This window comes from Mastomys coucha, unplaced genomic scaffold, assembly GCF_008632895.1.
Source record: "Mastomys coucha isolate ucsf_1 unplaced genomic scaffold, UCSF_Mcou_1 pScaffold12, whole genome shotgun sequence".
Lineage (NCBI taxonomy): Eukaryota > Metazoa > Chordata > Mammalia > Rodentia > Muridae > Mastomys > Mastomys coucha.
This window is the reverse complement of record NW_022196894.1, coordinates 28,166,707-28,194,587: the sequence shown is the minus strand read 5'-3', so window position 1 is coordinate 28,194,587 and position 27,881 is coordinate 28,166,707. Positions and strand designations below refer to the sequence as shown.

Here is a 27,881-nt window from a genome sequence, read left to right as displayed (position 1 = left end):
ATGCAACCTTTCCCAGGAAATCCTGGAAGAGCTTAGCTCTGGGAATTGGAAGTATTCAGGTGGTATTCTGGTAGATGAGCTTTTTGGAGGGCATGACAAAGCAATGGCGGGAGTTTGGCTGGGCTGTGTTGTTCCCTACAAAGTGTGAGTAGAATAGCTCCTGTAGTCAGAGGGTGGGGACCTGGCTGATTCATCAATGCATCCCCCTCCTTCTGGGAGCATCCAGCCCTTTATTCAATCCTTCATCACCATGATCCTCACTTACACTCCAAATCTGGGTCCTATGCTCTTGCCTCATATGCACCCTCAATTGCTTACCTCTTTGCCCTTCTCTATGAACAATTGTCTAGCTGGGTTCTCACATATTATTGCTCAGTTGGGGTGTGTTTAAGTGGGGTGGGGCAGAGGATATTCAGCTGTGCCAAATGGATATCTTCACAAACTACTGGACAATGATCTTGCAGAATTATTGTGTTTGTTACATTTCTAGGACAAAAATATTGATGATCATTCTGTTTGTTTTGTTCTTAAACAGGGTCATTTTTAAAATTATTATCTGTTTATTTTATGTGTATGAGTACACTGTAGCTGCCTTCAGCCACACCAGAAGAGGGCATCAGATCCCATTACCAACGGTTGTGAGCCACCATGTGGTTGCTGGGAATTGAACCCAGGACCTCTAGAAGAGCAGTCAGTGGTCTTAATCAATGAGCCATCTCTCCAGCCCCTGAAACAGGGTCTTATGATGTAGCCCCGTTGGCATGGTGTTCTCTATGCAGGCTGTCCTCAAACTCACTGAGAGTGGCCTCTGGCTGCCTCCCAAATACTGGGATTAAAGGCATGATCATTATTTTTATTCCTATTAGCCACACAAGAAAACTGAGACTCACTTCTTTGAGTATTGTGTTGTGAGCAAGTCTTAAAATAGGCTGTGCCTTACTTGGCAGCTTGGAATAGTTGCTGTTAATTAATCTTACCATGTTGATGCTCTTTTGACACTCACCAATCAACCTTGATTAAATGTTCACTTTGAGCAGGGAGCTGGTTGTGCATACCTTCAGTCCCAGCATCCGAGGAGCAGAGGCAGGCAGATTTCTCAGAGTTTCAGGCCAGCCTGGTCTACAGAGTGAGTTCCAGGACAGCTAGGACTATACAGAGAAATCCTATGGGATGGGGGCAGGGGCGATGAGTCTGTCTTTTTGTTTGTTTGTTTGTTTTGTTTTGTTTTGTTTTTTGAGACAGGGTTTCTCTGTGTAGCCCTGGCTGTCCTGGAACAGCTCTGTAGACCAGGCTGGCCTCAAACTCAGAAATCTGCCTACCTCTGCCTCCCAAGTGCTGGGATTAAAGGCGTGTCCCACCACTGCCTGGCATGAGTGTGTCTTAAAACAAACAAGCTGACTAACTAATTAACTAACCAACCAACCAAATAGTGTTCGCTTTCCAAAAGCTCTGCAAAAGAGAACTAAGGTGAAGCCTTGAGTTATCAGTTGAACTCTAGTAATGAGATGGCCATTTTATCTACAGTCCCTATTAATGTTGCCTTTATTAAAATGCATAGCCCTTCATTTCCTTGAGTTTGGGTTATCTTTAACAATGCCAGATGCTCTCTCTAATTCTATTTGTGTGTCTTCTCTCTATCTTCCTCCTGGAGATTGTGTTCAGAGATTTTACAGTCATGCTTCTAAGTTGGGAAATGGAGAAATCACATTCTCATGCATTCCTTCCCTGGTTTGTGAGCCCGGCCTTCCCAAGGCTTTTCCAATTACTACCAACGTTGTCAGTCCTTTGGGAGCTCCACAAAATTCACTCCAATTAAGCAAGAGTCTAGTGGAGGTATGGCACAAAAAAAGAATGTGGCAAAGAATCAGAAATGGGTGAGCGGTGTGGTCCCAGTTCTGCTGGCTACTAACTTGCTATGACTGACCTCTAGCTAGTCCCATGCTGCGTCCTCATCTGCACCAGAAAAGAATGGGCTACTCTTGCTATTTGTTACCTGGAAACTTGTTAGACACACACACACACACACACACACACACACACACACACCACCCAGAACTTATGAATCAGTCATTCTGTTAAGGTTATTCCTGGGAAATTTCTGTACACACTAAAGTTAGAAAAGTACTGGACTAGGTGCCTTCCTGATATTTTTCTTAATTATTTTAACTGACAAGTAAAAATTGTGTGTTTGTGCATGTGTGTATATATATATATGTGTGTGTGTGTACACATGTATACATGTATGTGTATATTTACATATTTATGTGCCACCTAGTTATATTTTAATATTATACATAGATTAATCAAACAAGTTAGCAACAATGACTTCTAAAATACATGTTGACCAAGTGCTTTCAATAATATGGAAGAGTAACAAGACTTCCGTTCAATTCCTGACACTGTTTATCTTTGATCTATAGCCGGTAAAAAACTACTTCCATAGCTAAGCAGCATGTTACAGTGGTCCCTCCAATGAGAATGTTATTCAACACAGTTGATTTCAAACTGATGTCTTTTTCCTTTTTTTTTAGACAGGGTATCACTATGTAGCCCTGGCTGTCCTGGAACTCTCTTTGTGGACATCTGCCATCAGGTATCCCAAGTGCTAGGATTAAAGGTGTGTGTCTCCATGCCTGGCTTAAATTGATTTTTTATATACACATTACAAGGAAAGCTGATGATTGGTTGGGGATATTGAATATCTATTAGTGGAGCCAGATCACTATTTTCACTTTATTTATTTATTTGTTTATTTATTTATTTATTTGGTTTTTCGAGACAGGGTTTCTCTGTCCTGATTGTCCTGGAATTTACTCTGTTAATTTAATTAATTTCAATTATAAAAAATGTTGATACAATGCTCACTGGAACATGTGAATTTTTTTTCTCTACATAAATTAGAAAAGCAATGCCGCCGGGTTTCATTCTCAAAAGTTCTGAAAATGCTACTTAACTGTCCATTCTAAACTCTCACCTATGTGTGAACTTTTCTCCTCGCTCCGTAATATAGAGAATACTAGGAAAACAAAAACCGATTTAATTGCTGAGCGGAAAAATCAGCATCGGGAACTTTCTGCCACCTAGAGCCACAGAAGTCCCCTCCTCCTCCTGAGGACAGCCGCGGGGAAGGTGGAGTTAGTCCTGTGAATGTGGGCGGCCATATTTTCCAGTTGTCCCAATTTCCCGTCGGACTTTAAACAGTGACGTACAAGTCTGAAATGTACCATTCTCTTAAGTCGATCGATGTATCAAAATGGAAACAGTCCTAGGAGTAGCCATAAGGAATCCCCGAGAAACAAAATTTACATTTCTTCTCTATAATATTATCAAACTCGGAATCTACCAAAATCATTCTGACATACGTCATTCAATCCCCCCCAGCTACACTTCAGGATTGGAAAAATTTAGACTCGCTCTTACGTCACTTCCTGGTTTAGTCAAGAAAATCGGAAGCCTCCTGCGCTGAGAAGCAGTTCGTGCAGCTGGTGTGCTGTGATGGGTCGGAGAAGAGCTCCGAGTGGTGGGTCCCTGGGCCGGATACTTCTCCGGCATCAGACTCAACGAAGCCGCAGCCACCGCCATACCGACTCCTGGGTAAGAAAATCCGTGCTCTCTATATTCTTTCCGTTTCGTTCTGAGAGCCTCCATGCTACAAAAGTTGGAGCCAGAACTCATGCTGGTGCAGGTCGCAGAGAGGCTTAATACAGGACTGGTGTGTAATGAAGTGGGAATGAAAACGTGAGGAGCCTTTCGTATTGGAATGTTTCTCTGTGTTTGGCGTTTGCTCTAGAAGCCGCAGGCGCTCTTGGAAATTTCTATAAAAAAGTAACTTGTTATCGTAAAATTTTGAAACTGTCCGTATGCGGCCAAGGTTGGCCCAGGACTGCCTTCCTCCTGCCAGTACCTAGAGAGTACTGGGTTTACAAGCCGTGGCCACCACGCTTGGATCTTTAAACTTTCCGATTTTAGTTGTCTAGAGAATCGATTCTCTAGAAGTAGTTGGTTCCGTCAGAAGAACAAATAACTCCGATCCCTGCTTTCCTTTATTTGCCCCCTTGGTGTTTGTCTTAAGGAATTGACAATGTCTTTAGAAGCTTAGGGAATATCATAGTATAGTATAGTAGCCTTAAGAAGTAAATGAAATATAGAAATTAATCCCAGGAGAGAATTTGAGTACATTCTGAATCTTCATTAAGATATTGTGCTGAAGTTGTTTGTCCCTGGTGCATGTCAGACACACCTTCCCATTTCCAAACAGATAGTGAGAGGAATACACAATCTTCTCAGTGTTCAAGTCTGGACATTTGATTACTAATCATCTCAACTGGTTTCTTGGTGACTTATCAATGTACTAGCCTTTGGGAAATAGTAGAGAGGTTTGATTTTAATCTAAAGGAATTCTAACTCATATCCTGATTTGTGTTACTTCTAAGCTTTTAATCTTTTTTTTTTTTTTTTTAAGATTTCATGTATGAGTATACTGTTGCTGTCTTCAGACACAGCAGAAGAGGGCATCAGGTCCCATTACAGATGGTTGTGAGCCACCATGTGGTTGCTGGGAATTGAACTCAGGACCTCTAGGAGAGCAGCCTGTGCTCTTAACTGCTGAGCCATCTCTCCACCCCCTACCCCTAAGCTTTTAATCCTTAATTTCATTTTGAAAAAAACTATGTATCCATAGTAAGCATATAACTTAGGATGGTATATATCAAACTCTGGTTTGTATGAGAAATCAACAGCATTTGCAGGTAGCTCTTTTTTTTAGTAGTCATTTCAGGCACAGGAGACTAAGGGAAGTGAGGAGCAGATCTCTACACAGTTCACGATGGCCCTTAAATGTGTGGTCTCTGTGCCTCCTGCTCCTGTGACAACAGCATGCACTACCCTGCTTGGCTTTTAAATATTCCTTCTCGTCGATCCTAATGAAAAATTTTTTAACTGGCTGGCAGAGTCAAGACAGTCTGGGTTCACGGGGCAGTGGTGGTGCATGCCTTTAATCCCAGCACTTTGAAATCAGATACAGATGGATCCTCTATGAATTCCAGGCCAGCCTGGTCTACATCAATCCAGACCAGCCAGGGTTACATAGTGAGACCCTGGTTTAAACACTTGGGAGGCAGAGGCAGGCGGATTTCTGAGTTTGAGGCCAGCCTGGTCTACCGAATGAGTTCCAGGACAGCCAGGGCTACACAGAGAAACCCTGTCTCAGGAAAGGAAAAAAAAAAAAAGACAGTCTTGGTTCTAATTCTTCATCAGCACTTAGTTTGCAACTATATCATTTTACCTGCTTAAACGTCAGTGTCCTTGATAATGAAATGAGGACACAATAAAATTTGTTTCAAAAGACCCTGAATTACATGATAGAGGGGAAGTACCCTTGTTGAGGTAAGAAAGTGTTTATTTAAATATTTGATCTTGGGTTTTTGCGTTGCTGGATAAGAATGCCATTGACAGCAATGGACAGTTAGGCATTGCCAGTCAAACCACCTTGAGAACATAGGACATAGTACAAGGAAAGGTAGAGCTGTGTGGGTGCCAAGAGCAGAAGAGAGCTGCCTCACTCTTTGCTCTGTGTTTTATTCATAGCTACATACGAGTGAACTCAATGATGGCTATGACTGGGGCCGTCTGAATCTTCAATCAGTTACGGAACAGAGCTCCCTTGAGGATTTTCTTGCAACTGCAGAACTTGCGGGGACAGAATTTGTGGCTGGTAAGTCGTTATTACTTAGTGCTTGTGACACTGGTCACACTGCTATCTTGAATCCATAAAGCAGTATGGGAAAGTTCCATGGGTGTAAGGTAAAGACAACACTGGTTTTTTGTTTGTTTGTTTGTTTGTTTTTCATTTTTCGAGACAGGGTTTCTCTGTGTATCCCTGGCTGTCCTGGAACTCACTCAGTAGACCAGGCTGGCCTGGAACTCAGAAATCCTCCTGCCTCTGCCTCCCAAGTACTGGGATTAAAGGTGTGCACCACCACTGCCCAGCCACAGTGGTTTTTAAATTCAACTCTGAAGAACACTTCAGATGTCAGGCATGGTGGTGCATTCCTTTAGTCCCAGCACTTTGGAATTGGAAGCAGATGGATCCTCTGAATTCCAGGCCAGCCTGGTCTACATCAATTCGAGACCAGCCAAGGTTGCATAGTGAGACCCTGGTTTAAACACAGAACAAAAAGCACTTCAGATTGTACTTCATCATCGAGTTCAAAACATCCTTGCTGCTGCCTGGCGCTTTGTGTTTGGTCACTGTTGTAAGTGCATGTGTTCTAAGCACTCAGAGTAACTGATAGATGCTATTATGTTATCTCTCTTACTATTTTATAAATGTCATGCTGATTAGAAAATCACTTGTTTATTTGTTCCAAATCCTTTATTTAGAATCAGTTACTCTCATACCTTGTGGTGGCTACTCATAGAATGTTAAAAGATACATTTCATTAATTTTTAAAATATTTTATATGGTTTAAAAGAAACAGCAGGCCCAACAGTGAGCTCTACGCAGGCTCATAGTAATTTCTGTCTGACAAGATTGGGTGATGAGTAGGTAATTGGACAGGAGACAGCTGTTTATAGTGATGCACACCTATGATCCCAGCACTTGTGCAGTACTTGCCATAAGTTTGAGGCCAGCCTGGGCTACAAATACTAAATCCCCAGCTTAGGCTACATAGCAAAACCCTATCTCCAAACAAAACAGGCAGGCAGAGGCATCCAGACACGGTGTGAAATGGCAGCCTACTTTGTTCAGAAATTGTCTCAAGTTTGGTTGTGCTGGTGCAGGGGACAGGCTGTAATGAGCCCTGACACTGAGGGGTGGGCAAGGGCCATATTCCTGGGAGGAGGAAAAGGAAGGCTAGGTGTGGTGACTTATGCCTTTCACATCAGAGTGCAGAAGGCAGAAATGAGTGAATATCGGAGTTTGAGCCTAGCCTGGTCTACATAGTGAGGCATTGTCTTTTAAGGGGTTGAGGAATACGGGTTTTTAATAGGTTTTTAGGCAAGTAATGGCATAGTTTTAGATTTCATTTTCTGGTAGGTTTTGTTTTGGGGGGAGTGTTTGTTTTCACTTGGGTTTTGTGGCTTGGGGGGAGGGACAGTCATGCTACCCACTTCCTAGCTTTATGAAGTTACGGTAGACAATTTGTTTTAATATATACACACAATGTACTGGAGGTGACTTTTAAGCTGACTGATAGATCCATCACTGCACATGGTTCCCTTGTGTGTGGTAAGATTATTCACAGTCTACTCTCTTGGTAAATTTCAAGTGGACAGTCCAGCATTCCTTGGTGAGGTCACCATGTTGATCATTGGCTGTCTAGAACTCCTTCTCAAGCCTCATTGAAGCCTTGCACTCTTTTTTGGCCTTCATCCTGTTTCTTCCTCTAACACATTCATTCTCTGCTCCTACAGGCTCTACTTTTTCAATTGTATATACTAGTGAGGTCGCGTTAGCCAGTCTTAGCTACTTTGTGGGTTCCTCGTTTTATCGCCCTTTAAGTCCGTCCATCTCCATTTCACCACCCATCACTAAATAAGAGAGAAAGGAGGGAGAGGAAAGAGATCTGAATCTAATTTCTTTCTTTTTGTTTCTTCTATGAACACAATTATTAACAAACCACAACCAATCCTCCTGAATGACCAACAACCGCCAATCCCACCTATCAGGGCGCTAGCATTTATATACCCTTTGAAAATTTCCCAGAATTCCATACATCACACTATCACAGAAACTATCTGCAGCTGGCAAAATCACACCTCTGCTAGAGCACAAGGCAGATTATACTCAGCTGCAGCGAAGCAGTCCCAAATCCCCACACCTGGGATTAAAATGAAAACATATTCTTATAATATTTCTACCTCTTTAAAAAGAACCCCAAATTCCAGAATTGTCACTAGGTCCTGAACTCCTGACCCTCCTGTCTCCATTCCCAAGTGCTAGGATCACAGGTGTGTACTACAAAGCCCATTTAAAGGTGCTAGGCATAGAACTTAAGGCTTTATGCTTGCTGGGCAGGCACTGTAGTAACTAAGGTACAGCCTTTGCCTCTAAATTGCGTTTTGACTAATGGTACTTTCTTTTCTCTGAACAGAGAAGCTTAATATTAAGTTTGTGCTCCCTGAGGCTAGAACTGGACTGCTGTCTTCTGAGGAGAGCCAGAGAATTAATAAACTCCACGAAGAAAACAGACAGTTCTTGTGTATACCAAGGAGGTAAGTTGAACACGAATTTAAGGTCATTAGAAGACAGAATGAGGCTGGATTAAGAGTGGTAAGAACGCTGGCTGCTCTTCCAAAGGACCAGATTCAGTTCCCAGTATTCCTGTGACATTTCACAGCCATCTGTAATTCCAGTTCTGGGGCATCCTGTGCCCTCTTCTGGCCTCCATAGGTACCAGACATGCACATGGTGCACAGACATACATGCTGGCAAAATCAGTCATCCACATAAAATAATAAATTAATTTTAAAAAGAATTAAAGAAGAAAACACAGCCACTGAGTATATTCTTAGTTCATAATTTTCCTGCTTCCTTCTCCTTTCCAGCTGCTATTTACATTCAGATTCTCTCATATTGTGATTGCTTATATATAACATTTCTTCTTCTCTGTGATTGTTTCAGACCAAATTGGGACAGAAAAACTAGCCCAGAAGAACTGAAACAAGCAGAGAAAGAGAATTTCCTAAAATGGAGACGCCAGCTTGTCCGGTGAGTACTGGGCTTAAGGATTTGCCTGGAAGCCCTGGGCGCAGGCATTTTAGCTTGCACTGCCGTTTGCCTCCTGAAGTTTTGATTCATTTAAAAGAGAAATACAGGGACTGGCAAGAAAGCTCAGCAGGTTGAAGCACTGCTGCCAAGCTTGAGTTCAGTTCTAGGACCCAAGTTATGAAAGGAGAGATGATTCCTGCAAGTTGTCCCCTGGCCTCTAAATACCCACACAAAATAACTAATAAAATGGAATTTTAGGTGAGGAAGGGTGGTAGTGTTTGCTAGTGCATTTTGGTGTGTATATAGATGACACTTAGGGTGCAGCTGAGCCCAAAGGTGCTTAGTGGTTACTGTGCTCCATTGCTAGTCTTTTCTTATTTTACATGTGTGTATGTGTTTGCCTGAGTATGTGTATGTGCCTGCAGAGTAAGTGACCAGCAGGGGTCAGAAGAGGGCATTCAATCCCCTGGAACTAGAGTTATACGTGTTTGAAAGTTGTTCTTTCCTAACTACTAAGCCATTTTTCTGGCCCCAGTCTTTTCTATTTTAGTTCTTCTGCAACTCAGAGGTGCTCTTCTGAGCATTTGTCCAGTAAGAGTTATGAGAGAGAAACTCCAAGGGCTTAAAGATAAAATTTGAATTTGGTGGACTATACTATGGCTAAGTTTGTTTTCTTGAATTGACTCAACAAGAGATGTATTAAATTAATTGGGTGGAGCCTGGCCTGATGGTGCAGGCCTATAATCGAAGCTACTCGGAAGGCTGAGATGGAAAGGTTTTGAGTTCTCAAAGCCTTCCGAGACTACAAAGAAAAAAGTAAAAAGAGGGCTGGGATGTGGTTGAGGGGTATAGTATTTGTACATTTGTCTTCTTTAATATAATAATAAATGTGAGTATTTATAATTCTTTGAAACTATTATGATCAGGCAGAGATGTAACCTTCTCATTCTAAAACCAGGCTGGAAGAGGAACAGAAGTTGATACTGACTCCTTTTGAACGAAATTTGGACTTCTGGCGCCAGCTCTGGAGGGTCATTGAGAGAAGGTGAGGAATGTTTTCCTTGTTTGATGAAGACATTGCAGTGTTGTTATGGGATCTAATGTTGACATATGCTCCTCCACTGGAGGGAGATTAAATTACATAGTGAGCTATTGAGAATTATGCAAAACTGAAAGTAGCCCTGACTGTAAGCAGATCACAAAACTAAACCAAAAGTAGAACTCTGGCAAAGGCTCTGTAAGGTGTGGGTGGGAGAGGATGTTCATAGGGCTGGGTTGGAGCTGGGAGAGAGACAGAGAGAGAGAAAAAAATGTAATTAGAATATATTATATGTGTGGATGAATTTTTCAGAGAATGGGATTAATTTTTTTAAAAAACCTAAAAATATAAGACTAGAGAGATGACACAGCAAGAGCGAGCTCTTGCTGCTCTCTCGAAGGACCCAAGTTTGGTAACTAGCACCCACATTAGATAACTCATGACCATTTGTAACTTCTATCTAGGGGCTCCCCTCCATGGCCACCTGTATACGCACACATAAGCACATGCACATAAATCACACACACACACACATACACACACACACACACACACACACACACACACACACACACCTTTAAACCTGAAAGCACTGGTCTACAGAAAGAGTTCCAGGACAGCCAGGGCTATAGAGAAACCCTGTCTGGAGGGGGCATGGGGAAAGAGACCTGAAAGTATAATACAGTATTCAATTTCAATTATAATGGCTTTTTAGGTCTGGGGAGGTAGTTCAGTTGTAGAACATTTACCCAGCATGTTTGAGATCTTTAAGTTCATTCTTCAGTACCAGAGGATGGGTGTGTGAGAGTGTGTGTGTGTGTGTGTGTGTGTGTGTGTGTGTGTGTGTGTTAGATGAGTACATTTCACAAGTAAGTAAGAATAGTGACTGGTGGAGCTGGAAAGATGTCTAAGCAGTTAAGAGTAGCTGTTACTCTTACAGAAGACCAGGGCTCAGTTCCCAGTTCCAATGGAGCCTGTACCCTTTCCTGGCCTCCACGGTATGGCAGATCTAGCAGATGTATTGTGCACAGACATACATTTACCAAAATGTACACTTACACACATAAAAAATAAATCTTTAAAACAAAAGAATAAATGTTAATATAAGGTAAATTCTGAAGCACCTGTAGTTATTTCAGCAAGTGTACACTGAGTTCATTCTGCTAATGTGGAAAATAAGCACAGAAAAGCCCAGTTTCAGAGGTATGTGCTGTAGGAGAGGCTGCTTGGCTCCAAGGACACATGGAGGAGTGAGACAGAGTCCTTTAGCTCAGAGCACACAGTGAATGCCTAGTCAAGGACCGGGCAGTGTGATTGTGGATAGCAAAGCCGTGGGTGCTATAGAATAAAAGAGAGTGCTGGTGAAGATTAGGACAACCCAGATTGGTTGGCTTGTTTGTTTTTAGAGACAAGGTTTCTCTGTGTTGTCCTGGCTATCATGGAGCTGGCCCTGTGGAGCATGCTGGCTTGGGACTCAGAGACCCACCTGCCTCTGCTTCCCAGGTGCTGGGATTAAAGTCATCAGCCACCATGCCTAGCCCAGATCACTTTTTTTTTTCAAGATTATTTTATTTATTTTATGTGTATGAGTACACTGTAGCTGTAGAAATAGCCGTAAACCATCATGTGTGTGGCTCCTGGGAATTGAACTCAGGACCTCTGCTGGCCCCGCTGACCATGGCGTAGTTCACTGTAGCTGTCTTCAGACGCACCAGAAAAGGGCATCCAATCTCATTACGGGTGGTTGTGAGCCACCATGTGGTTGCTGGGATCCGAACTCAGGACCTTTGGAAGAGCAGTCAGTGCTTTTACCCGCTGAGCCATCTCACCAGCCCCCAGATCACTTTTTCAGTTGGGTTTTTTGATGAGTTTGGAGTGAAAGGAAGACTTTGATCCTTTCCCATATGTCACCACAGAGACATTCTGAATCCTTGTTCTCTTTCTTCATGGTAAGAAGGCCGTGTTTTCCTCTGTTTCTGGATTAACTTTCAAGGATTTAGCAAATAAACTTTATCCATGAAATGGTTTTAAGTGAGAGACATTCGGGTTGTGTTTATTGGAAATCCATAAAATGTACCTAGGAGGAACAGTCAGAAACAAATTTGTTTACTTAGGACTTCAATTTATCTTGTAAAAGAAAGCTCATTTCTTTTTATGATGTTGAAAACATTCCTCTCTCTTGCATCCTGCTCCCTTGCTGTCCTCTCTACTCTTCCCACCTCTCCCTCCATGTGCTCATGGCCGGCCTGCCTCTACTCCTCTTCCCTCCCCACCTCTGTCTCTACTATCCTCTCAACTCCCTTCTCTATGCCCTGAATAAACTCTATTCTATACTAAAAGAGAGAAAACATTTAAGAGTTAGTGATGGTGGCAGAATTTTGTCAATATTCTCAAACCATAAGAAGGGATTAGTGGCACCTCAGCTTTTTAAAGCCATCTCCCACCTGTTGGAATATGGGAGGTCAAAGGAGGTCTCTGAAGGAAGTTCGCTGCTGAGATTAAAGACCTGTGCCCACAGTATAGCCTTGTTTTTTTCTTTCCAAAAGGATTCAGGTTCATCCTGGCTACATAGCACCTTCAAGTCCTGCCTCAAAAAAAAAAAAAAAAAAATCCCAAATAGCTTAAAGATAAACCTCACAGTGCTGGAAAGAACAAAGCAGACCCAAAATCAGTAGATGCAAAGAAATAATTAAGATCAGGGCCAAAATTATTGAAAAGGAAACAAAAAAATCAACAAAACAAAATTGAGTCTTTGAAAACGATAAAGATGGACAAAGTCTTTTCTGAACAAAGTGAGAGAAAAGACTCATTAATAAGATTAGAGGAAAGGGGAGCCGTAATGACAGATAGCGATGACATTTAGAAAATTCTTAGAACATGCCTTGAAACAGCTGCAACAAATTGGAAAAATCCAAAACCAAGAATTTTCAGAATGGTATGACAGCAAGGAACTAGGCACCCTCACAGGTTGGCTTATGTTTAATTCTGCCCCCCTCTCCCATATACAACACCTCCCTTCCCCATCTTGTCCCAGGCCTGAGTCTCAGTTGGAGACCCGGTCAGGTTCTGACCCATAGTAAACCCCAGCCCTCTGCTGCCAGGGTAGAGGAAATGCTGTTGGGCTGAGTTGGAACAGCAATGCAGCCTGGGAACTTACCTTTCTGCCCTCAACTGCTTGGGGCATAAGCAGTCTTACTTCACTGACTGGGCATTTCTGGTCCTGTCATTCTTGCTCTGTAATGAGGGTTGCTACTTATTCTGTTCTTGTAGCTTGTAAGAGGGGGCAGAAGTAGCCATGTATGTTAAGTCCTCCAGGACTGATGGAGTGTCATTGTATTTACTTTTTTTTTTTTTTTTTTGGTTTTTCAAGACAGGGTTTCTCTGTATACCCCTGGCTGGCCTCAAACTCACAGAGATTCACCTGCCTCTGCCTCCCAAGTGCTGGGATTAAAGGTGTGCACCACCACTGCCTGGCCTGTATTTACGTTCTATGCCCATAAATTAGCATGTGGGATCCCCACAGTGAGCCTGTACATGTTAAAGATTGTAGTTTTGTTGGAGTGCAGCTATTACTTGCTGAGCTATAATTTCTTTTATAAATTTTTAAATTATATTTAATTATTTATGAGTCTATACATGATGGGGACAGATATGCCTGTGTCATCATGTATACTTGTAGGAATCAGAAAATAACTTGTGAGGTTTGCTTGTGTTCTTCACCATGTGGGTCCTAGGGTCTGGCTCAGGTTGTCAGACTTGACAGCAGGTGCCTTTACTGCTGACTTACCTTGCCAACCCTTCCTTAGTCACACGGTATGCTTTGTATCACATAGAAATAGACCTGAGTTAGCCAGAAATATTAGTGAAATGACTACTGACTGCCACATCTTTAATGGGAAATGTTTTACTGATGTCTTCCCTGTGGCAGATGTCCCTGTTTGCTAACAGGCTGACTAAGCCATCTGTCTCTTTGATTTCAACAGCAGTTATCAAAAAAGATTTGCTATATAACACAAAGGAACTGCAGGCAAGTGCTGAGGCGTGAGGCGAACAACATTCTGTTTGAGTAAGGCTTATTCTTGTTGTATACGCACCTGCGGCAGGCTGGCCTGCAGTGTCTTCTTCCTGCTGGTTTGAAACTGCTTATTTCTTTCCTGTGTTGGTAGATAGAGCTGATGTTTGTTTATCTTGTTGTGGTTTAGGCTGTTAGGTTTTATAGTTATTTAGCTTAGTTTGGCTTGAAAGTGAGTATTACCCTGAAAAAAAGGAAGTACTGAAACTAACTTAGAGAAGTTTAAAAGTTTGTTAAAAATAAATGGATGTAAGCTAGGCATGCCCTTAATCATAGATAGCACGTGGGAGCAGAGTGAGTTCAGTGCCCATATAGAAAATCATCATCCCCAAAACAATTGGCTGACCAAGTTTGGGTTTGGAGAGAGCGCTGTAGGCCTGTTGCCTCTGCAGTGTATCTCCGTGCAATGGTAGCCACAGAGGCTGAAGGAAGGAAGGGGGCCTCTGAAAGAAGGAGGAAAATGCCACAGTGTTCAGTGCCATGCTGGCCTGCTGCCTCATCTACATTTTGCTGGATTGGAGGGGCTTGCTGTCTGCTGCAGAAAGCTATCTTACTGTTGCATCTTCCATGTGACAGACATCTAACCTGACATTCATGCTTTGCTGTGGCACCATAAGCTGACACTTAGTCCTATTTTTATTGTTTAAACACATTCTCAGAACTTGTAGGTAATAGTTGACAGTTATAAGCTCTCCTGATGAGCAGTCTTGGGTTTAAAAGCTTTTGTAATGGAGCTGTCAACATGTGGTTAGTGTGAATTCAGATCAGGGACTGAATTCTTGGTAAACTTCACTTTGGGTAGATGGGTACTCTTCTCTGACCAGAAGGTAATAAAAGTCACAGTGAAGGTTTAACATGATTTCTGAGCCCTCTAAGCCACATTAGAGCAGTGGTATGTGGGAGAGATGGCCCCTGCTCCAGACTGCTGGGGTCCTTTCTGACCCCATCACTTATTAGCTGCAGGCCGACTATTGAACTGGAATATACATTATAAAAACTGTGTTTAAGCCAGGCAGTAGTGGCTTTAATCCCAGCACTTGGGAGGCAAAGGCAGGCGGATATTTAAGTTCGAGGCCAGCCTGGTCTACAAAGTGAGTTCCAGGACAGCCAGGGCTATACAGAGAAACCCTGTCTCAAAAAACCAAAACAAGGGGCTGGTGAGATGGCTCAGTAGGCAGGAGCACTGACTGCTCTTCTGAAGGTCATGAGTTCAAATCCCTGCAACCACATGGTGGCTTACAACCACCCATAATGAAATCTGATGCCTTCTTCTGGTGGTCCACAGACAGCTACAGTGTACTCATTTATAATAATAAATAAAATAAATCTTAAAAAACAAAACAAAACAACAACAAAAAACTGCATTTAATTTTGCCTTCAGGAATTAGTATGTCAACTGCTTAATACATAGAAAGTATGTCTTATTATTATAAATATATTAATATATGGCAATGGTTCCTTTTCCAATATATTTTTCTAATTTAAGAATTGCATACACATAAATTTTTCATGATAACCCACTGGGTCCAATTTGTGTTTCCTTTATGTTCATGGGTATGGGGACCTCCACTGGAGCAGGGTGGATGGACCAGGGGCCATACCATAAAGAAACCAGACTCTCTGGAAGCCTTCAGATGTCAGGAGCCCCTTGGCTAGAGGAAGAGAGTTCATGAGCCCCCTTCCCGCCCCAGGCTGGAGTGTTGATGGCTTGATCCTGTTCAGGTCTTGTGCAGGCAGCTGTAGCTGCTGTGTTCCTTGAGTGCAACATGGAGAAGACACTGTTTCACTCTGCTCCTCAGCTTCTGACCTTTACAGTGTTTCTGCCCCCACTTTCTCAAGGATCTCTGGGTACTGAGGAAAGGAAGTGGGGTGCCCGCTGTTTGTGGCTGAGCGAGTACTCCCCAGACACTTATTCTGAACCTTAGATAGTTGTGAGCTTCCGTGCTAATCACTGTGTCAACAGTGGTCCCCTTTACTTGACAGTAACTGGATTGTCTCCCTTTCCTCCCTCAGTGATATCGTGGTCCAGATAGTAGATGCTCGAAACCCACTCCTGTTTAGATGTGAGGATTTGGTAAGTAAAGTTTGCTTTGGATCCTTGGCAGCCTTCCTCAGCAGTGACTGAGCAAGCCTTCCATCTTCTCTAGCTTGTTACTCAGACTCCCCTGTCCTTCAAGGTTACACATTGCCACTCCTCAGACAGGTTTGCTCTAGCAATTGTTCCCATCTGTAAAGAGCATAGACATTTGAATGCCACGTTCTAGATGCTGGGTCAGAAGGCACTTTATTGCTAGCCATTTGCTAGTCTTTTTTTTTTTTTTTCAGGAGACACGACAGAATGACATTTGCTTTTACCTAGGATATTCCAGTCACTATTTAATCCACTCCAGAGTTCTCTCTTCATAACTTATTACACCTGTAGTGTTTTACAAATGAACTAATAAGCTCATAAAATACAGAGTATTACTAAGGTGTAAGGATTACTGAAAATGACATAATTCAGTTGAACTCATGAAACATGGTGCATATGTGTGTTGTACATATTTCCATTTGGAGACCATAGTGGTTTCTCTGAACTCATGAAGAGCAAAAACTATTAATGGTAGAAGTTCTTTTCAGAGCTCACAGAAAGGATCAATTAGTAGAAGCATCAAAAGTTCTAATTTTTGAGTTAGAGAGTGATTTAAGGGCCTCCTTAGAGATGGCTCAGCAGGTTAAAGGAACTTGCTGCACCACCAGGCAACCTAAGTTCGACCTCTTGAACCCCTTTAAAGGTTGACCAAGAGACCTGACTCCTCAGAGGCCTCCTTTGATCTCTACATATATGATATGGCATGCATGGGCTCATGTACACACACAATAATAGTAAGAAATACTTTTTTTTTTTTTTTTTTTTTTTTTTTTAAGAAAGTGACTTAAGCCTGGTAGTAGTGTTACTTGCCTTTAATCTGAGCATTCAGATTTCTGAGTTCAAGACTGCCCTGGTCTACAGAGTGAGTTCCAGGACAGCCAAGGCTACACAGAGAAACCCTGTCATCTCCCCCCCTCCCAAAAAAAAAAGGAAAGAAAGAGAGAGAGAGAATTGGGTTGGAGGGTGGGATAACAACTTTAATTGGCAATCTGTGGTGAGGATGAGCCCAGCAATGTTGTCTGAGGACACTGGAAATGCCTGTCTTTATAGGAATGTTACGTGAAAGAGGTAGATGCTGCCAAGGAGAACGTGATTCTGATAAGCAAGGCAGACTTGCTAACTGCTGAGCAGCGGTTTGCCTGGGCTGAGCACTTTGAAAAAGAAGGTGTGAAGGTTATCTTCTGGTCAGCTTTGGCAGAAACTGGTTGCCTAAATGGTGACTCTAAGGTAACGGGGGTCTTTCTCAAGGTGGGTTTGGGGTTGTTTTGATTTTTGATTAATGTGGTTTGTTTATGTTGGTGATTTGTAAGGGTTGCTTTGGTTTGGGGATTTCCCTCCCCAGTGCAGTGATTACAGCATAGCCTATAAAGATATTGAGAATCTTTAATCAGATCACATAGATACTTTGTGGTTTCATATACTCTATCATGCCTAGTGTCACATCTGGGACCTTAACTTTTTTAATCTTCAGGAAGTTGTCTAAGAAGTTTTGTAATGGTTTTTTATTTGCTTTTAAGAGAAACTTCACAGTATGCAGGGCACAAATGGAGGTTGCAGTAACTTGTCTAGATCTGAATTTGTTTTTAAAACAAACTAAACTTGAATTAGGTTTATGCTATTTTATCTTTAACCCAAATTTTACTAAAACTCAAGTCAATTAAAAAATTAGTCCTAGCATTTTTGATATTTAGAAGACACTTAGAAGTGATATTTTCCCCTCTTCTTTTATCCTTAAAAGATAAGGATCTTTTAGCTTTTTGATAGGTATTAATATAGGTGATGTGCAGGCTGGGCATGGTGGAGAACACTTTTAATTCATGAGAGGCAGGAGGATCTTTATGAGTTCCAGGCCAGCCTGATCTACATAGTGAGCTCCTGTCTCTAATCATCATCATCACCATCTAGCCAATCTAGAATGAAATTTTGTAACCTCTGATTTTCACACATAGGGGTCTGTGCTCTTTTTGACTTATTTAAAGCAATTATAAGATCAAAGCAAGACTGGAGGTGGTATACTGCTTGCTTCATATACAAAAGCCCCTGGGCTCAGTCTTAGCTCTGCAGAAAGAGGAACAAAAGTGAAGGTCTTTTCCCACTAGGTGCAGTCTGCTGATGATCCACCTATGTGCTTGCTCGGACTGTATGCTTGTCTCCAGCATAGTATTTCCTATTCTCCTTCTACTACTAGCCCTCTGTGTGAAAAGTGCAGTTACTCAGGTCTGAAATTTTTTGGTTTCTGTTACTTCATCAGGACGAAGTAGACAGTGTTGCTGGAGAAGCCAACAAAGCTGAGTCTGAAAACTCTAGTTCAGATGAGGATGAAATTCCACACAGAGACTTGTCATTTAGTGAGGAGTCTGCAAGTGATGACGGTGCCAGTGAGTATGAGGACTGTCAGGAGGATGAGGAGGAAGATTGGCAGACGTGTTCAGAAGAAGACAGCATCCCTGAGGAAGAGGAGCAGGAGGAGGAGGGCTGTGATCAGGACCAGAAGGAACACTGTCCTGAGGATTCTGAAGATCAGAACAGACAAAAAACAGAAAATCAACAAGTGAACAATGATAGCTACCTGGTGTCGAAGCAGGAATTACTGGAGCTCTTTAAGAAACTCCACACTGGGAAGAAGGTGAAAGATGGACAGCTAACTGTTGGGCTGGTAAGATGAAGGACACTGTGAAGCTAGCATATGAGATGAGAGTGAGCCCGCAGTCCCTGTCCTTCCATAGCTACAGGTGGACCCACACTGTCAGGCTTATGCATGATAGGGAACACACTCCTCCTTGTTGCTCCCTGGCATCATGAGACGAGGCAGAGGAGGGGCAGGGTCTGGGTCAAAGGAAACATTTCAGAGTTAGATTGTCACCACTCATGTTTATATTAAATATATTCTATAGTCTTCTTCCAGTTCAGATCTTTGTCACATCTGTTACTGAGAGATGAGAATGAAACAGGTTTTGATGTTGCCGGTGCGGTGTCTATAGACATCCTGGGATCCTTGCCAGCTTATGTTGTTTCAGATGCTCTTAGGGAGAATCCCAGTCTTGGCGAGACAAACTATGACAGATACTTTTATTGCATAACATAACAAAAATAGAAAAAGGTAGCTGCTATCCCAGCTATATGGCCTAATTGTAAAGGATATAGCATGGCTCTACATGACCCACCCTTAGCTAAGGACATGGAAGGTGTTAGGACATCGTGTATGAGAAAAGTCTTTCCAGAGAAGTGAAACGGGGGTGGAGAGAGGTTGTAGCAGGTCGGTCTCTCAGCTCTTCAGTTAAAGTGAGGAGTAGGATCCTAATTGTGTTTAGCTGTCTCTCTCCTGCATTTCATCTATCACCTAAAGCAACAGAAGGCCACTTAAAATGTAGGGTCTAAAGAGATGACTTGACAATTGAGAGAGCGCTGGCTACTTTCACAGAGGACCTGCATTTAGCTCCCAGAGCTCACAGGGGTCTGACACCCTCTTCCGACCTCCATGAACACTGCCTGCAGGTGCTGCACACATAAATGAATACACAACACCCTTACCCATAGTAAGAATATTTTTTTTTAAAATGCTGAAGTAAAATGGCATTTCACTGTACTGTACTAGCTAAAGGTCTGCCTATGGGGTTAGACAGGTGTGGTGTAAATCTTTTTTTTTTTTTTAAGGTTTATTTATTTATGTGAGTACACTGTAGCTATACAGATGGTTGTGAGCCTTCATGAGGTTGTTGGGAATTGAATTTTAGGACCTCTGCTTGGGTTGACCCCTCTTGTTCTGGTCAAGCCTGGTCACTCCGGCCCAAAGATTTATTTATTATTATACATAAGTACACTGTAGCTAACTTCAGATGCACCAGAAGAGGGCGTCAGATCTCATTACAGGTGGTTGTGAGCCACCATGTGGTTGCTGGGATTTGAATGTAGGACCTTCGGAAGAACAGTCAGTGCTCTTTACCTGCTGAGCCATCTCGCTAGCCCATGTGGTGTAATTCTTAATTCCACACTCAACTAACCAGAACATGGAAGATTTCTTAATTTCTCTGAGATTTAAGGCTATATTCTCTGTTCCAAAAATTACTTTTCATGTGTATTGAAAAGCCTTGTTTCTCTACCTGTGTCTTTGATTTATAGAATAAAGTAGACTCTGTTGCTTTCTGAGTTCTTAACTCTGGACATCTAGACAGTAGCTTAAGTGCTCTTCAGAAATCATCTGCCACGTTCCACTGACTCCAGACTAAAAAACACTGCTGTTTATAGACGCTGGGAAGTTATGGTTGTGTGTCTGGTGCTTGGCTTCACCCCCTTGTTGACAATGCAATGGAAACAGTGAAATACCTTCTGGGGAGGTGCTGGGCATGAGGGTGAGGTTTGCTATAGGGCCAACAGCCACATCTGCAAAAGTAAGGTTCACATAGCTGCACCACATGTCAGAAATGAGGCAAAGTGTATGAAGCCAAGAAATAAAAGACAGACATACAGAGCATCTGTCAAATAATCTTTGAGAGCAACCAGGCGCTTACCTAGCTTCTCTACCACTCAGGTGACTTGTGGTTCTCTTCTAGGTGGGCTACCCTAATGTTGGTAAGAGCTCAACCATCAACACCATCATGGGCAACAAGAAAGTATCAGTGTCTGCCACGCCAGGCCACACCAAGCATTTCCAGGTATGTCCCGTTCTTCGTCCCAGCACTCTTCTTCCTTCCACTTGCCACATGCTGTCATAACCTTTCATGTGACTTTCAGACCCTGTACACTTGCCACACGCTATCATAACCTTTCATGTGACTTTCAGACCCTGTATGTGGAGCCAGGACTCTGCCTATGTGACTGCCCAGGCCTGGTGATGCCATCTTTTGTGTCTACCAAAGCAGAGATGATTTGCAGTGGGATCCTCCCTATCGACCAGATGAGAGATCACGTTCCACCCGTATCACTAATATCCTTTCTGTATCAGTCCCACTCTGGTTGTTAATATATGTGAGGGCTTTGGGGATTTTCAGGGTACTGGCTTCAAACAGCCTACTTGTAGGCATTAGGAACAAAGGCATGGTCCTTTGTATCTTCGTTAGGGTTATCTCTCAAAGTTAAGAGTTTGTTTATGTGGGCTGGAGAGATAGCTCAGCGGTTAAGAGTACTGGCTGCTCTTCCAGAGGTCCTGAGTTCAATTCCTAGCAGCCACATGGTGGCTCACAACCATCTGTAATGGGATCCAGGGCTCTCTTCTGGGGTGTCTGGAGGCAGTTCAGTGTACTCATATAAAACAAATACATCTTTTTTTTTTTTTAAGATAGTTTATGATTTTTTTTTTTTTTTTTTTTTTTTTTTTTTTTTTTTTTTTTTTTTTTTTTTTTTTTTTTTTTTTGGTTTTTTGAGACAGGGTTTCTCTGCATAGCCCTAGCTGTCCTGGAACTCACTTGTAGATGATATTGTTCCTTAAGGGTAATGTTCTTAAGGTCTGTTTTGGATGAATTCTTTTTTTAAATTTAGTGATTTTTATTTCATGTGTGTGTGTTTCCCTGCATGTCTAGTTGTATACTACTTGCATGCCTGTTCCCCTTGAAGGTCAGAAGAGAACAGTGGATCCCCTGAACTGGAGTTACAGACAGTTCTGAACTGCTTCGTAGGTGCTGGGAATTGAACCATGACCCTGCAAGAGAAGCAAGTGTCTTAACCGCTGAACCATCTTTGTAGCCACAGAGATAATATTTTAATGATCATTTTATGTATGTTTAGAGACTGGGCTTTACTATGTTGCTCAGGCTAGCCCAGAATGCACGGGCTTACCCAAACTAGTCTTAAACTCAGACTCTTCCTCAACCTTCCTAGTGCTGAAATTACAGGTATAAGTTACTATATCTGGCTTGGGTTTTGGCTGGTTTGGTTCAAGGTTTCTTTGTTTTTTGGTTTGGGGAGAAGGTGGTGGGAGGGGTGGAGGATTGGGGAAGCTGTGTGAAGGTCAAGACAGTTTTTCTATGTAGCCTTAACTGTCCTAGAACTCGATCTGTAGACCAGGCTGGTCTCAAACTCATAGAGATCTCCCTGCCTCTGTCTCCCAAGTGCTGGGATTGAAGGCATGCGCTATCACCGACCCAGCCTGACCCATTATTTTAAAGGATCTATTTAAGGTGATGGTTGGGGTGTGAGCCTGTTTAAATGAGCAAGTAACTGCACTCTGCTAGAGAGAATGTGTCAGCAGTGAAGTAGTGTGTCTTAGATGCCATGGCAGCGTAGGAGTCAGTTCAAGAGGATTCCTTGACAAGTTTACGTTTGTCAGAATATCCCACGGCGAGTCTTGGAAGCAACATATGGTATTAGCATTATAAAGCCTAGAGAAGATGAAGACCCCTACCGACCTCCAACCTCAGAAGAACTGTTGACGGCCTATGGATGTGAGTTGTCTCTCATAAATCTCAGACAAAATGGTTCCTAGAAATTCGGAGAGGGTCCCTCAGCATCAAACCCAGGGCAAGCATGAGACCCGCTCATAGCTGTTTCCTTTAGTGGCATACGTGCTGATTTTCACCTGCTACTTTCTATCAAGTCAGTCGGCCACATGTGAACAGCTGCTCAGACCGTTATCCACACAAAACTCTGTGTGCAATAAAGATGGCCACATATGGACAGCTGCTCAGACCGCTATCCACACAAAACTGTGTGCAATAAAGATGGCCACATGTGGACAAGTTGCTCAGACAGCTGTCTACACATAGCTCTGTGTGCAATAAATAAAGCCTCTGGCCATGACTTGTAAAGTCACTGCCAAGTTGCTCTAATATACTTTACATTTCTTTTACCATGTATCATTTTAAGTTGTGTATATGTGCGTGGTCATATGTACGAGTGCTCCTGCCCATGATAGAGGCCCTAGATGTCTTGAGCTGGAGTTCCCTTTGGTTGTGAGCGCCATTTGGGTGCTGGCATATACTTGGATGCGGGCCGTGAGCAGTCTGCAGAGCAGCACGCACTATTTACTACTGAGCCACTTCCCCAGTTACAGACAGTAGTGGGCTGCTGTGTGGGTGCTGGGGATCCAACTCTGATCCTCCAGAAGAGCAGCCTGTGCTGTTAACTGCTGCTGCTTTTAATCATTTCTCTACCCCTACTTTGTATTTCTGTAATCTGTTCTCTTGTTTTTAGTGGTGATGGTGGTGGTTTGCTTTGTTTCTCCTATGCATTGTTCCTGTCTTAATTTGTAAAGCTTTTTTACTGCTGTTCTGAGTCTAGTATCTATGTAATCCTCCCTACTCTCCCTAGCCCCCGCCCTCATCCTGTGCTTATGTTTGGTTTCTTGGGCACTATAAAAGTTGCCAATTTCTTTTTTCTTTTTTTTTTAAAGATTAATCAATTTATTTATTTTATGTATATCAGTACACCATTGCTGTCTTCAGACACACAAGAAGAGGGTGTTATATCCCATTACAGATGGTTATGAGCCACCATGTGGTTGCTGGGAATTGAACTCAGGACCTCTGGAAGAGCAGACAGTGCTCTTAACTGCTGAGCCATCTCTCCAGCCCCCATAAAAGTTGCCAATTTCACTGCAGTGTTTTTCCTTTGGGACTAGCCTGGGTTTGATCTTTTACATGTGGGGACTTTCTTGTTCTCAGACTACAGTTATATAATATTTACTCTAACATTTGAGGGGGTTTTGTTTGTTTGTTTTTTGTTTTTTTTTAAGATTTTATTTTTAGTTGTTCCTGTCTATGGCTATGCACCTGTCTCTGGGGGTGTTGTGCACATGAAAGCTGTGCACTCAGAGGTCAGGAGGGGGTGGATTCCCTGGAGCTGGAATTCCAGATAGCTGTGAGACACTGGACATGGGGCTGAGACTTGAGCTTGGGTCCTTTGCAAGAGCAGTGCAGGCTCTTACCCACTGAGCATTTCTCCAGACCAACATTTAGGGTTTTTAATAGATCCAAATGTATTTCTTTGTGTGTGACAGGGGTTAGGATTTTACATATTTTTTCTAAATTGAAAAAATCAGCATAGCTAGTATCTACAGGAGCCAAGATCTGAACCCAGCATCTCTGCCAAAACAACTATGTCTCCCATTGTTTCCTGATTGAGAATGGGTGCAATCTTCTTGGTTTGTTTGGGAAGCTGAAAACAGATGTAGTTATTAAATTAGGATGTTTGCTGTGTTGCCATTCGTTTTGTAGAAAATATTCTCCTGCAGGAGGCCTCTGAGTAAATGCCTAAGATCAAGGGATAGAAGAAATATCTAATATCTAAGCACTGCCTAGCATATAACTAATATCATATGCTGGGCGGTGCTTAGATATTAGATAAGACTTTGAGTAGTAGTAGTGCATGCCTTTAATCATCTGGGAGGCAGAGGCAGGCAGATCTCTGAGTTCATGGTCAGCCTGGTCTACAGAAAGAGTTCCAGGATAGCCATAGTTACACAGAGAAACCTGGTTTCAAAAAACAAGCACACAAGGAATTAGATAAAGTTTTACAGTCTGGTCTGCATTGGCAAAGGTTGTCGATGATAAAATAGGTTTGATGGAGAAAGGAAGTTACTTTTCTGTAGAGCTGTGGGAAAGAACCAAATGCGTCTCACCTCAGTGCTCCTGTTGTGCCGACCCCTAACTGAGCATTCACACACTGTTCCCTCCCACAGGCATGCGAGGATTCATGACAGCACATGGGCAGCCAGACCAACCTCGATCTGCACGGTACATCCTAAAGGACTATGTCAGAGTAAGTAAGCCTGGTCCTGATGGAATGAGCAGGTTTGCTTTTCCTGCATTGTGTTCTCAGTAATGTCGCCCTGTTAAAAAAGATGCTTTTCCATTGAGATGGACTGATTCCAGGTGGGGTGTCTTGTTTTAGTGGTGCTAGGTATTGCCCTGTGGGCCTTACAGGAGCTGACTCATTTTCTACCACTGAGCCCCAGCTCCAGTCCTCAGAAACGATCTTGATTTCAAACAGTTACATAGTATTCCAGGTTTAGTATGTCCCGATGTAAAAGAATACTTGTGAATACTTAGTAGAAATAAGTACACATGAAAAGGAAGGACATGGAGAAAGCACATTGAGTGTAAAGTAAGCTCTGGGCCCTGGACAGGCTAGTGTGTGTGAAAGTTAGGGCAGTTTCTGAAGCTGGGCTTGCCACAGCTGCTTCAACCTGTGCCTGGGTGACTCGAATCACTGCCACCCTTGCTCTCTCTGCAGGGTAAACTACTGTATTGCCACCCTCCTCCTGGAAAAGACCCCGTGGCTTTCCAGCACCAACACCAGCAACTCCTAGAGAACAAAGTAAAAGGCGAAGAACTGAGACTTCAGCCAGGCAAAATCCAAAAAGCCAAACAGATTGAAAATGTCGTTGACAAAACTTTTTTCCATCAGGTAAGATTTTAAGAGTGTACATTTAACATCTTACCCAATACATTTAAGAATTCAAAATATTTCCAACTTTAAACATCTAGTAGACTGGACAGATGGCTCCGTGGTTAAAGGCACTTGCTGTTCTTCCAGAGGACTTGAGTTTGATCGCCAGCATCCACGTCACTAGGCTTAGAGTCTCACCTGTGACTCCAGGTCTAGGGGATCTAACACCCACTTCTGGCCTTCATAGGCACCGACACAACACATGTTGTGTATACACATACACACACACACCTATAAAACAAACTTTATAAGTTCCCCTCACAGTCTTTTATCTGTGTATGACTATTTTGCCTGTATCATGTGTGTGCCTGTAAAAGTCAGATGGGGGTGTCAGGTCTCCTGCCCCTGCAATTACTGATGGTTGTGAGCCACCATGTGAGTGCTGAGATTGAACCCTAGGTCCTCTGCAACACATGCCTCACTGAGCCATCTCCCCAGCCCTGTTTTTTTTTTTTTTTTTTTTTTCCCAAGACACCTGGCTGTCCTGGAACTCACTCTGTAGACCAGACTGGCCTCAAACTCAGAAATCCACCTGCCTCTGCTTCCCAGGTGCTGGGATTAAAGGCATGTGCCACCACTGCCCAGCCAGCCCTGGCTTTTTTACCTCTGAGTCTTGCTTTGTGCCTCAAGTTGACACTAGCTTCCCCTGTGCTGAGATTACAGACATGTGTTACCACATCTGGCTCCAAACACAGCTTTGAAGTGTAGTGTAGTTTATATTATAATCAGAGTTGTGCCACAACCAGTTTTAGGATTTTATCACTCCAAAAAGAAACCCCATACCACCTTCCCTCTCTCTCTCCCCTGCCAACCACCAACCTGCTTTTTCTCTGCATGCTGGGTTGTCTACTCTGGATGCTTTGCTTGAATGGAGTCATGTCTTTGATTAACTGTTCCAGGGTCCACCTATGGAGCATGTGTCTGTACATCATTGCTTCTTACTGTAAATAAGTCACTGTAAAGTGCCATAGTTCATTTTCCCATTGATCAGTTAAGACATTTGGATTGGTTTTTTGGCTAATTTTGTTGCTAGGTGTGCATGTGTACATTTGTGTAGCACATGCTTTTACATCTCAGGAGTAAACTTCTGCGGAGCTGGAGTGCTTTGATCATTTGTAAAGCTGTGCTTTTAGCTTATGAGGTGCCAGGATGTCCAGAAATGGCCGATAGCCTGCATACAATTCATGGCTCCATATCACTGCCACTTCCTATTTGCTGGTGCTGTTTCAACTGGATGAAGCAGTCCCTGGTTCAGCTCCTTATTTCCAAGGCATTTCATGATGAACAGTGGCTTTTCACAGGCTCACAGGGGTCTGTGTATTTCCTGGACAGAAACATCTGTTACTTTGAGTTGTAAGTGGTGTTTTTGTTTTGTGTTTTTGATTTGATTTGGTTTGGTTTTTTGAGGAAGCTGAAACGAAGTTACCATACTGATCTTTTTTTGTTTGTTTTGTTTTGGGGGGGGGGGGTTGTTTGTTCATTTAGAGGTGGGTGGGTGCTGAAATGGTTTCTCTGTGTAGTCTTGGCTGTCCTGGGACTTAAGACTGGCTTTGAACTCAGATACTCCTGCCTCTGCCTCTCGAACACTGACATTAAAGGCATGCCCAACCACTGCCCGGCTTGACCACACTGATCTTGAATTCTGTTTGTAACTAAGGATGAGCTTGAACTCCTGATCCTCCCACCTCCACATCCCAGGATTATAGTTATGCACGCCCACTTGAAGACTCTAAGCAAGGTGCTATGGTGCACACCTGTGGTCCTAGTACTTTGCATTTTGCTCTTACATCCACATATATATTACATATACGTGTTTGCACTTCTACAAATAATGCATGAGTGTGTACATGCATAGATATATACATGCATAAATAAATAAAATATTAGTAACTTGAATTACTTCACCATAGCTGGTAGCATTTTCCAGTGTCAGATTTATGAGCAAAAGAGTGAAGCCATTTGGTTGTATTTAATAAACATTTTCAATGTTCTTAAATAGGAGCTGGAGAGATAGATTGGTAGCTAAGAGCATATGCTGCCCTTGCAGGGAACCTGGATTTGGTTCCCAGCATCTACAGCTGTCATATAGGAAATTCAATTTGAATTTTTTTTAGTGCTTACAGAGATTTCTGAAGGCATTGCGTGAGAAAGCAGAAAGTTGCATTATATGAGGAAAAAACCTATTTTCAATAAAAAGGGGGAAAAAACTGTCATCTTAATTTAATATTTGTATCTAAACCTTCACCCCAAGAGTAATATTTTATTGTATATGATGGACATGGAATATTACTGTATAATGTTTAGTCATACTTCTAAATGAAGGTAATGTTTTCTGAGTGTCACGTTAGCTGAAGCAGCTTGACTCTGATACCCATGGAGACTTAAGCTCCCTGCAGTTACACTGCAGTGCTGTCACTCAGGGTAGGGAATCAGGAATCCAGGCTCCATGCGGTTACACTGCAGTGCCACCACACAGGGCAGGGAATTGGGAATCCAAAATTTGCTTGGACTACAAAGTAAGACCTTGACGCCCTTCCCCAAAAAA

General features: G+C 42.6%; 1 protein-coding gene across 1 annotated transcript in view; it reads left to right on the top strand.

Moving 5' to 3' along the window:
• Positions 1–3,114: 3,114 nt before the first annotated feature.
• Lsg1 (large 60S subunit nuclear export GTPase 1) overlaps positions 3,115–27,881 on the top strand; it is a 25,823-nt gene continuing 1,056 nt past the window's right edge. The window contains exons 1-13 of the mRNA XM_031363591.1: positions 3,115–3,594; positions 5,587–5,713; positions 8,097–8,217; positions 8,627–8,713; positions 9,672–9,758; positions 15,838–15,898; positions 17,006–17,182; positions 18,207–18,611; positions 20,506–20,607; positions 20,736–20,879; positions 22,209–22,332; positions 24,567–24,646; positions 25,121–25,294. Of these exons, the coding sequence (XP_031219451.1) occupies positions 3,496–3,594; positions 5,587–5,713; positions 8,097–8,217; positions 8,627–8,713; positions 9,672–9,758; positions 15,838–15,898; positions 17,006–17,182; positions 18,207–18,611; positions 20,506–20,607; positions 20,736–20,879; positions 22,209–22,332; positions 24,567–24,646; positions 25,121–25,294 (1,788 nt within the window). The 5' untranslated portion in view covers positions 3,115–3,495. The remainder of the gene's footprint in view (positions 3,595–5,586; positions 5,714–8,096; positions 8,218–8,626; positions 8,714–9,671; positions 9,759–15,837; positions 15,899–17,005; positions 17,183–18,206; positions 18,612–20,505; positions 20,608–20,735; positions 20,880–22,208; positions 22,333–24,566; positions 24,647–25,120; positions 25,295–27,881) is intronic.